Consider the following 11805-nt stretch of genomic DNA (forward strand, 5'->3'; position numbering starts at 1 on the left):
CTGAACTCTGGGCCTGGGCGCTGTCCCTCAGCTCTTCAGCTCAAGTCTAGTGCTCTACCACTTGAGCCACAGCGCCACTTCCGGCTTTTCTCTTTTTGCATATGTGGTGCTGAGGAATGGAACCCAGGGCCTCAGGCATGCAAGGCAAGCACTCTACCACTGAGCCACCTTCCCAGCCCCCGCCTTTTTTTTTTTTTAATCAGTCATGGGGCTTGAGCTTCAGACCTGGCTACTGTCCCTGAGCTCTTTGCTTAAGGCTCTACTTCCAGTTTTTCTGGTTAAGAGTCTAATGGACTTTCCTGTCCCAGCTGGTTTTCTCCCTTAGATTTTTTTGTTCAAGTCTGACCCACTACTACTTAATTTAAACCATTTCCAACAACCTAATTTTAAAATGAACAAAAGATTCATGTACCAAAAAAGATACGGGAATGACCAGTTGGGCACTGGTGGGCACTGGGCTGGTGGCTACTCCGGAGGCTGAGATTTGAGGATCAAAGTTAGCCAGGACAGGAAAGTCCTTGAGACTCTTATCTCCAATCAACCACCAGAAAACTAGAAGTCGAGCTGTGGCTCAAAATGGTAGAGTGCTGGCTTTGAGCAAAAAGCTCAGGGACAGTGCCCAGGCCATGAGTTCAAGCCTCATGAATGACAAAAAATTATATATATTTGGAATTTGTTGGAATTCAAAATCAGATATTTCCTCTTGTGGGACTTTACAGTCTTTGTTATACCTTTAGAAACTTGCCTACCCTGATTGCTGCAATGCTTCAGGCTTTTTACTGGTAATTTATCTACAAATTTGTTTTCACTTTTACTTCCTCAAATTTATTTTGTCAGTGCTTCCCAGAAAAGAGGAAAGAAAGTGTGGGTACTTTAGTCCACATTCTCCTCCTGTTTGCCTGGGACGCTGATAAAGTTCAAGGTAAGTCAGTGCCTATCCCTGGCATACTTGACTCTTGCTTCTCTTTGGAGGCAGGGGAATAAGGATAGGCGGTGTTGCAGAGGCAGGTTTAATTCCTAGCAGGTGCTAGTGGCTCACACCTCTAATCCTGGCAACTCAGGAGGCTGACATCTGAGGATCTGTCCCAGTTCCAAGCCAGCTGGGGCAGAACAGTCTGTGATACCCTTAACTCCAACAAATCAACGAAGTGGAGCCTGTGGTTCAAGTGGTAGAGTGCTAGCCTTGAGCAAAAAAGAAGTTTAGAGACAGTGCCTAGGCCCTGAATTCAAGCCCTGGGACTGGGACAAGAATATAAGTAACGAGAGAGAGGGAAGGAAAGAAGGAAGGAAGGAAAGAAAGACAAACCCAAGTTTTCTTTCTTTATCAGATGAAAGAGAAAATCCGGGTCTTCCTTCCACTTCTACCATCATCATAAACAGTGAAAACATGCTCTTTATAATAAAAATCCCCAATAACTTTCCTTTTCCCTACTTCTTTACAAGATGGCCAGTGCAGAGGAGGCACCTGAGGAGAAGACTTCCCGGCATGAATATGGCTTGCTTTCAGCCCTGTCTGGCTTTCTGGGCACAGATCTAGTTCAGCTTAGAAAGGAAGTAGATGAAGAGCAGCACAGAGCCCGCAAAGAGGTTAAGAAAGGTTTTAATGCATACATGCGCAATGAGGAAAAGCGGTTGAAGACTTTTATGACCTATAACTTGGACAGTTGCTGGACACCCCAGGAGATGGCAGCTGCTGGCTTTTACTTTACTGGAATAAAATCAGAGATTCAGTGCTTCTGCTGTAGCTTAATCCTCTTTGACACCAACTTCTGGAAACTTCCCTTGGGAGAGCACAAGAAATTTCATCCCGATTGTGAGTTCCTTTTGGGCAAAGACGTTGGCAACATATCCAAGTATGATGTAAGAGTGAAGAGCCCAGCCTGTGAGCTGAAAGGGGACAAAGCTAAGTACCAAGAAGAGGAGGCCAGACTGGAATCCTTCCAGACCTGGCCGTTTTATGTGCAGGGGATACCCCCTCAGGAACTCTCCGCGGCTGGCTTTGCTTTCACAGGTACCTTGAAACCCTTTTCTGAATGATTTCTCTGCTATACTAAGTTTAGATAACATAGTTTGGTTGCTTTTTATAGTATTTTTGTGATTTGTCTCTCATTTGTCAATTTTGTTCTATTAGATATCATTTATCTTATTAAAATTCAACTTAAGTAATTTTACTTTTAATCTGTGTGTGTGTGTGTGTGTTGAATATGTCAGTATGAGGGCTTTGAACTTAGGGCTTGGGCACCATCCCCTAGCTTTTTCACTCAAGGCTTAGTGCTTTAGTAATTGAACCATAGCTTTACTTAAGCTTTTTGATAGTTAATTGGAAATAAGAGTCTCACATACTTTTCTGCCCGGGTTGGCTTCGAACTGTGATCCTCATATCTCAGCTTCTTGAGTAGTTAGGATTACAGGTGTTAACCACTGGCACCTACTCTTTAATTTGTCTTAGGAACAGCATGTGTAATTCCAACTACATAGATTTTTAAGGTTATTTGTCCTTAAGTTTGGAAAATTCTATCTGTAGCCAGGTACGGTGGTACATGGCTCTAATCCTGGCTGTGAGAGAGACAAAGATAGGACAGAGGTACAAGGTGAATCCTGGGCAAACATGCAAGATCCTATTTGGGGAAAAAAGAATGAAAGCAGAAGACTGGGAGTGTAACTCAAGTGGTAGAGTGCCTGCTTGGCAAATGTGATTGGCAAGTGTGAGGTGGTCTAACTATCACTTCAGGCAAGTATGGGGTCTCCGGACTGTGTCACTACAGGCAGGCCTGTGTTAGCATGCCATTACTGCTGTCCTGAAAGCTCAGAGCATCATGTGACCTCTGGGAAGTCCCTAGAGCAGACATACTGAATGCAGGAGATTAGAGATCTGGAAATGAAGCAGGCCCATGGATGAGGGATGGGGGTCCATGCTCAGAAAGTAGTCATTTGGGGTAGCAGGCCTGTGGGTGAGGACACCATTATAATGGTTATGAGAGAATACAGGTGTTGGTTGTCCACAAAATAATCACATCACAATGCTTTCTTCCCTGTGTAGGTAAAAGGGACACTGTACAGTGTTTTTCCTGTGGCGGATGCTTAGGAAATTGGGAAGAAGGAGATGACCCTTGGAAGGAGCATGCCAAGTGGTTTCCCAAGTAAGTGGATTTAGGTTTTGTTTGTTTTTGCTTTTTGCAGTTGTTTTTTTTTTTTTTTGCCAGTCCTGGGACTTGAACTTGAGACCTGGCCACTGTCCCTGAGCTTCTTTTACTGAAGGCTAGCATCCTGCTACTTGAGCCACAGTCCCATTTCCAGCTTTTTCTGAGTAGTTTGTTGGAGGTAAGAGTCTCACAGACTTTCTTGCCCAGACTGGCTTTGAACTGTGATCCTCTGATCCCAGCCTCCTGAGTAGCTAGGATTACTGGCGTGAGCCACTAGTGGCCCGGCTGTTTTGATATTTTATTGTTTTTTGGGGGTTTTTTTTTGGTCCGGTCATGGGGCCTGAACTCTGGGCCTGGGCGCTGTCCCTCAGCTCTTCAGCTCAAGGCTAGCACTCTACCACTTGAGCCACAGCGCCACTTCCGGCTTTTTTTTTCTGCTGATGTGGTGCTGAGGAATCGAACCCAGGGCCTCAAGCATGCAAGGCGAGCGCTCTACCACTGAGCCACCTTCCCAGCCTGAGAGTACATTTCTTTTGGGACAGTGTCACCCTTTGCTCTGTTTTAAAAACCTTTCCAGAGACAAGGGCTGGTGGCTTACCAGCACCTGTAATCCAAGCTACTCAAGAGGCTGAGATCTGAGAATCAAGGTTGCAAACCAGACAGAGCAGACAAATCTGAGAGACTCTTTATCTCCAGTGTACCAGCAAAATGCCGGAAATGGAAGTGTGGCTGCCGTGGTAGAGCATGAGGTCCTGATTTCAAGCTCCAGTACTAGCACACATACACACAAGAAAACCTTGCCAACACTAGGAATCAAAATTCAAATGATGCATCTCTGGCAGCTCTGCCACTGTCTAATGAGGCTCTTCCCTTGGCAGGAAGTCTTGCTCCCAGTTATCCATTTTATATATCAAACCATCTATAACATGGATTTCATTTTCCTCAGGGAGAACATTTTGTGAATTCCTGGATCCAGAGAGAATTACCTATGGCATCAGGTAAAAACTCAGGCATATACCAGTAGTTTTGCTTTGTTTAGTTCTTCTTATGCTTTTTGTCCCTTTAAACATTCAAGGTTTAGGGGCTAGGAAGGTGGCTCAGTGGTAGAGCGCTTGCCTTGCATGCATAAGGTCCTGGGTTCGATTCCTCAGCACCACATAAGCAAAAAGAAAAAAGCCAGAAGTGGCACTGTGGTTCAAGTGGTAGAGCGCTACCCTTGAGCTGTAGAGCTGAGGGACAGCGCCCAGGCCCAGAGTTCAGGCCCCATGACCGGACCCAAAATAAATAAATAAATAAAATAAACATTCAATGTTTAATTCCTTTGTGGGAATAGAAAGGTTGCATTCAGATTAGTCAGTCTTTTTTTAAAGACATCTCCCCTTTCTTTCCATTGTGCTCAGCAGTAATTAGATTTTATATTTCACAGCATGATCAACTATGCTCTGAGAGTTACAGCAAACCACAGTAGACTTTTGCCAAGATGATAGAAGCCCAGAGATTGTTTGTTGCTCTAGGACCTGGTCTTGAAATCAGAGCCCAGCTAATGCCGGTGGCTCATGCCTATAATCCTATCTACTCTGGAGGCTGAGGATTGAGGTTCAAAGCCAGCCCGGGCAGGAAAGAACTCTTATCTCCAATAAACCACCAGAAAACCGGAAGTGGCACTGTAGCTCAAGTGGTAGAGCGCTAGCCTTGAGCTGAGGGACAGTGCTCAGGCCCAGAATTCAAGCCCCACAACCAACCAAAAAAATAAATAAAATAAAAATGAAATCAGAGTCCAGCTGTGTAGCTGACACTCTACCACTTGAGACCCACCACCAGTCCAGCATTTTTCTGGTTAATTGGAGATAGAAGCTCTCAGACTTTTCTGCCCTGGATGACAATGGAGTATGTACTTGTAATCATTGTTACATCAAACTCATTTGTTGAAATGGAGTCTCAATAACTTTTTGCCCATGCTGGCCATGAACCAGAGGTCTTCCTGAACTCTGCTTCCTGATTAGCTGGGATTTCAGGTGAGACACTCCGTGCCCAGCTTGAAAACATTCTTAAATGGCTCAATGTGCTGTTAAGGAATTAAATAATATAAATTTCAAAATTGAATAGCCAGGTACTAGTGGCTTATAGCTGTAATCCTAGCTAATATTGGAATCTGAGAATCTCAGTTTGAAGCCAGCCTGGATAGGCAATCTGAGACACTTTTATCTCCAGTTAACCACCAAAAAGCTGTAAGTGAGCTGTGGTTTAAGTAGTAGAGCACCAGCCTTGAAAAAAAAGTCTAAGGGACAGCACCCAGGTCCTGGGTTTAAGCCTCTATAACAGCACAAAAATAAAGTAATCGCAAGAAATCTAGGGTTAGTACCAAGTATGGTAGCACACACTGGTGACCCTAGCACTTAAGAATCACAAGTAAGAGGACTGAGTGTTCAAGGTCAGTCTGAGCTCCGTAAGCTTTCTCTTTTCTTTTCTTTTTTTGTCATGGGGCTTGAACTCTGGGCCTGGGCCCTGCCCCTCAGCTGTTCAGCTCAAGGCAAATGCTCTGCCACTTGAGCCACAGCACCACTTCTAGTTTTCTGGTGGTTTATTGGAGATAAGAGTCTCACAGACTTTCCTGCTTGGGCTGGCTTTGAACTGTGATCCTCAGATCCCAGTCTCCTGAGTAGCTAGGATTACAGGCGTGAGCCACCGGAGAACTGTTTTGTTTTTGTTTTTTCTGTTGTCAGGATTTGGACTTCACACTTGCTTGACTTAAACAAGCAAGCAAACAAAATACTGGATGGGCATGGTTGTACATCTCTGTAATCCCAGCTACTTGGGAAGTACAGGCAGGAGAATTCAGAGGTCAAGACCAGTATGGGCAAAGTTAGCAACACTGTCTCAAAAACAAAATATGAACAAAAGATGCCAAATATAGGCCGCTCAGGGTCGCAGTATCAACTCCCGATACTGCAGCCCAGGCCAGTCAGTGTAGGAACCTTCTCAATAAAGTTACTTCTTTGTTAACAACAATAACAAAAAAAAGATGCCAAATATATTGGCTCAAGCCTGTAATCTTAGCTAATTGGAAGGCAGATATCAGGGGATTGTAGTTAAGGTCACCCTGGGCATAAGAGTTCATGAAAATTCGTTGACATGATTGATATGTCTGTCAATGGATGAGAGACTTGGTATTATGGAGCAACATGTGATCAACCTTACTTCATCTAAACTCCTGCCTGGTTTTTGTTTTTTTTTTTTGCCCAGTCCTGGGGCTTGAACTCAGGGCCTAGGCACTGTCCTTGAGCTTCTTTTTGTTCAAGGCTAGAACTGTACCTCTTGAGCCAAGGTACTACTTCTAGCTTCTTCTGTGTATGTGGTACTGAGGAATCAAACCTAGGAGCTTCATGCATGTTAGGCACTCACTCTACCACTAAGTCACATTCCCAGTCCATTCCTGTCTGGTCTTCTAACCACCCCGATTCTTTTTTGAAGCATACATATTCCATCTGTAAATAGGGGGCTATAACTTGAACTTGGCAATATCAAAGCTTGCTGACCTCACTCTATACTTTTTATTCAAGCTTACAACAGTGACAGTGTCTTCGCTAATGAAGAACTACGCCTAGACACTTTTAAGAACTGGCCTCACAAATTCTCTTCGAAAGTTTCACTTCTGGCCAAAGCAGGTCTCATCTTCACAGGTGAGTCAGTAGGTAGTACCTCTTCCTTTGCTTCACCAGCTAAACCTCATATGACGTTATGGTCCTGAGCTTACTTAAGTCTACACACAACATTCGTTCATAGGTTTGTTTGTTTTTTTTAATTTTTTTATTGCTTCATAAATCACCTCCTAGATTTTTCATTCCTCTCTTAGGTGGTCAGTCTTTGAACTTGAAGCCTTGAGGCCCAGATGAACAATGACTACAAGTATTCTGTTTGGAATGATTCTCATTTCCTTTCCTTTCCCCATATTTCTTTCCCTGCTTCCTACACCCCTAGACAATAAGAAACTGTCTCAGGATGCTATATATCTGCCCCCACCTCTCATTCCCCACTTTTCTCTTGATTACATATCTTAACTGGATCATAGTCAGATGGCCACGACTATCTCTACAGGAGCTAGGAAAGCGAACATTCTTCCAGGGAGGCAATGTGCCCTGCTAAGAATTGGGGTTTCAAGATGGGTGCCAGTGGCTCATGACTGTAATCCTAGATATTCAGGAGGCTGAGATCTGAGGATTGAGGTTCAAAGCCGGCCCAGGCAGGGAAGGCTGTGAGACTCGTATCTCCAGTTAACCACCAGAAAACCAGAACTAGCGCTGTGGCTCAAGCGGTACAGAACTCACCTTGAGCTGAAGAGCTGAAGGACAGTGCCCAGGCCCAGAGTTTAAGCTCCATGCCCCCCCCAAAAAAGAATTGGGGTTTGTCTATGGAGAAATGGGAAAAGGTGGGATGTGGCTAGGTGCTGGTGGCATGCCTGTAATCATAGCCACACAGTAGGCTGAAGTCTCAGAATCCGGGTTCAAAGCTAGGCCTCACAAGAAAGTATGTGAGACTCTTCTTCCATTAACTACAAAAAAAAAGCTGAAAATAGAGGTCTGGCTCAAATGGTAGAGTGTCAGCCTTCAGTGGAAAAAAACAAGTGACAGTGTGTAGGCCTTGAATTCTAGCCCTGATACTAGAGAGAGAGAAAAAAAAGTGGGATAAGGAGATCAACCTCTGATACTCTGCTAAAAGGGAAAAAAAATCTCAGGAGATTTATTTACACTATAAACATGTAAAAGTGTTGTCTTCTCTCTAGTGAAGTCACCAGGGAGGTATGTTCTGCACTATGTAACCCACAAAGCTGATTCCCACACAGCTCAGTCTGTACCAGAGAATGAAAGGCATGGAGAGAGGATTCCACACCCCTTCCTTGCTCCTCTTCCTCACACCAAATGCACTGGAAGTTACAGAGGAGTTGCATGTAGCTCTTTAACTGAGTGATTCTGCAGGTCTCACAAATATATTAGAGCAGTTCAGGAAAGGGAGTGTCATTGTTAATCTGCCTAACAAACATAGTCCATTGGCACAACAAGCCTTAGTACCTTACCACCATAAGCCTTTGAGAAGAGAGCATTCTGCCCTCTCTCCCTACTTATTATTGTGTTCTCTTACCAGCCTTCCCCAAGGCCTCTCTCCAAAGTGCTCACTTACTCCTTCTCAAATACTCCATCCCTCCTTAAGGGCCTACTCATCCTGCATGCTTTGGAAGTCAGATTTTTGGCTCAGTGTGAAGGATCCTTTCCTCTGCCCCAGCTTAGCCATGTTTATCAGGATCTAAGAGAGCAAGGAACATGATGAACCTATTATTTCCAGTTTGAATAGCAGGCACAACCTCATACTCATTTCCTTCTAAAGAAATACAGGCTCACCAGGTGCTGGTGTCTTATGCCTATAATGCCAGCTACTCAGCAGACTGAGATCCTAGGATCAAAGCCAGCCCAGGGAGCAAAGTCCCTGACACTCTTACCTCCAATTAGTTACCAAAAAGCCAGAAGCAGATCTGTGACTCAAGTGGTAGACTACAAATTTTAAACAACAACAAAAAAAAAGCTGAGAGACAGTATCCAGGCTCAAGAAGATCATCCAAGTATGCAATATGAAGTGCAGGGAGAAGAAAGAGTACCCAGTGTCTACCGATTCCATTGCTCACCTTTCACTGGTAGACTACGTCATGTGGGCCTCCCTAGTGACCGGTCAGCTTACACTTTGAAACAAATGCAATTGAAAATGCAAATAGGGTGCCACTAACAAAGGTCTGGGAGTTATCATCTACTTGTCAGGAGATGAATGTATGTGTTATTGACACAAATCAAATTTCCTTCTTTCTAGAAATTAAGGACATTGTGCATTGCTTTTCCTGTGGCTTGTGTATGGAGAAATGGAAAGAAGATGATGACCCATTGAAAGATCATATCAAATATTCTCCCAGGTGAGTACGATTTTGAATGCACTCAAATGACTTATCCATTCTGTGGAAGACATCTTTACCTCCTCTGATTTAGACTGAAGAACTTGTCTGTATGTATTTCACCTTCTTACTCTCACAACAGCCTTCCTGTCTAACTGTTCTCTAATTATCGTTGAATCTTGGTTTTGGTTCTAGGTCAGTATTTTTTTTTTTTTTTGGTCCAGTCGTGGGGCCTGAACTCTGGGCCTGGGCACTGTCCCTCAGCTCTTCAGCTCAAGGCTAGCGCTCTACCACTTGAGCCACAGTGCCACTTCCAGTTTTTTTCTTTTTTTCTTATGTGGTGCTGAGGAATCAAACCCAGGGCCTCTGGCATGCAAGGCAAGCGCTCTACCACTGAACCACCTTCCCAGCCCCTGTTTTGATATTTTATACTTGTCTTTTTTTTTTCTTTCTGTGAGAGAGAGTCCTGGGGCTTGAACTCCAGGCCTGGGTGCTATCCTTAAGCTTTTTTGCTCAAGACTAGCACTCTACCAGCTGAGCCACAGCTCCACTTCTGACTTTTTTTTGGTGGTTAATTGGAGATAGGAGTCCCACAGATTTTCCTTTAGCATGGCTTTCAACTGCAGCCCTCAGATCTCAGTCTCCTAAGTAGCTAGGATTACAGTAATGGTGAACCACCAGTGCCCCCCTCAGAAGCTCTTTTTTACAAGCTTCTAGATGAAGCCAGGATTGTCAACTCATCAACTGTCCCTCTGGCCTCTGAGCCAATCCTAACCGACACCAGACCAGTTCTAAGTGTTCAAAGTATAGCATGCTGCTCCTTAGCCCATGGGAGCCAAGCTTTAGGTCCTGGGCTCCTAAACCAGCTCAAATATTATGTCTAGGAGTACTTGTCATTTCATTTCTTAGCCTCTGAACCACAGCCAGCCATACCATTCCCAGGTCATCTTGTGAACAGGACCAGCTGAAGTGGTTCTACTGTACTCTCTCAACACTGAGGTAGAGGTGAGGTGACATTACCATACTCACATAGTCCAGACCCAGAGCTCTTTTTAAAAAATTCAGTGTGCTGGCCGCCGGTGGCTCACGCCTGTAATCCTAGCTACTCAGGAGTCTGAGATCTTAGGATCACAGTTCAAAGCCACCAGAAAACTGGAAGTGGTGCTGTGGTTCAAGTGGTAGAGCACTGGTCTTGAGCTGAAGAGTTGAGGGACAGCACCCAGGTCCAGAGTTCAGGCCCCACAACCAACAACAACAAAAAAATTCAATGTGTATAGATTAATATCTAGTACTTTTTTTTTTTTTTGCTGGTCCTGGGGCTTGAACTCAGGACCAAGTGCTGTCCCTGAGCTTTTGTGCTAAAATTATCCATTCTACCACTTGAACCACAGCTCTACTTTCAGCTTTTTCTGTGATTAATTAGAGATAAGAGACTCACAGACTTTCCTGTCCAAGCTGGCTTTAGCCCAGCCCAGAAGTCAACCTCAAGGACTGGCAAAACAAAACAGAAAAACAAGTACATCGAAACAATGAAAATTCTCCTGTGTAAGTTTTTGGAGTAAGTTTTTCATTTGCTTTTTTGTTTTTGTTGGTTGTAGGGCTTGAACTCAGGCTTGGGCACTGTCCCTGAGCCTCTCTATGTTCAAGGCTAGTGCTCTACCACTTGAGCCACAGTGCTACTTCCACTTTTTGAGTCTTTCATTGAGGATGGGAGTCTCACAAGGACTTTTCTGCCTGGGCTGGCTTTGCACACCGTTCCTCAGATCAGCCTCCTGAGTAGCTACTATTACAGGCGTGAGCCACCAGCAGTCAGCCTGAAGATTTTTATTGAAGTATAAAATTTAATGCTTTTTTTTTTATGTTAGTCCTGGGGATTGAACTCAGGGCCTAAGCAGTATTCCTGAGCTTCTTTTGCTCAAAGGTAGTGCTCTACCACTTGAGCCACAGTGCCACTTCCAGCTTTTTCTTTTTATGTGCTAATGAGGAATCAAACCCAGGCAAAGCACTCTACCACCAAGTCACATTCCAAGCCCAAATTAAATACATTTTTGACAAATCCTTATTGTGCTATAGGACATATCTATCACAGTACTGGAGTAAATTTTAATTATATTTTTAATTGTAGATGTGAATTTCTTCAAAGTAAGAAATCTTCCGAGGAAATTGCCCAGTATATTCAAAGCTACAAGGGATTTGTTGACGTAACGGTAATTATTAAACAACAAACTTTTTTCTCAACTTGTTTTTAATGACATATCTGGATCAGCACAGGACAGGACTCTTTTTCTGTCATAGTTTGTTTCTTCCTTTCTCCTTTCATTCCCCTGCCTTTCATCTGAAGGGTGCATAATAAAAATAAAAATGCATTCTCTTTCTAGGCTAGGGAACTAAAAATTTCTTTTTCTGTGGCTTTTTTTTTTTTTTTTGGCAGATGGGACGATACTGGGGTTTGAATAAGAACCTTGCACACTTGCTTGATTTTTTTTCATTTACAGCTGGTGCTCTACCACTTGAGCTACTGCTCTACTTTAGCTTCATTGGAGATAAGAGTCTCAGGAACTTTTCTGCCTAGGCTGGCTTTGCACCATGATCATTACATCTCAGCCTCCTGAATAGCTAGTACACTCAGCCCAAGGCTGAGTTTTTTTTTTAATTTAATTTAATTTTATTTGTGAACATACTGTGCAGAGGGGTTACAATTACATGGGCAGGATAATGCGTACATTTCTT

At 43.7% G+C, this 11805-nt stretch overlaps 1 protein-coding gene across 1 annotated transcript in view; it reads left to right on the forward strand.

The window, feature by feature from the left end:
• Naip (NLR family, apoptosis inhibitory protein) overlaps positions 1-11805 on the forward strand; it is a 68003-nt gene that overhangs the window by 29071 nt on the left and 27127 nt on the right. Inside the window, 6 exon segments of the mRNA XM_013015826.1 lie at positions 1444-2011; positions 3041-3140; positions 3954-4005; positions 4090-4141; positions 6704-6823; positions 8997-9096. Coding sequence (XP_012871280.1) covers positions 1444-2011; positions 3041-3140; positions 3954-4005; positions 4090-4141; positions 6704-6823; positions 8997-9096 — 992 coding nt within the window.

This window comes from Dipodomys ordii, unplaced genomic scaffold (genome assembly GCF_000151885.1).
Source record: "Dipodomys ordii isolate 6190 unplaced genomic scaffold, Dord_2.0 Scaffold28, whole genome shotgun sequence".
Classification (NCBI taxonomy): Eukaryota; Metazoa; Chordata; class Mammalia; order Rodentia; family Heteromyidae; genus Dipodomys; species Dipodomys ordii.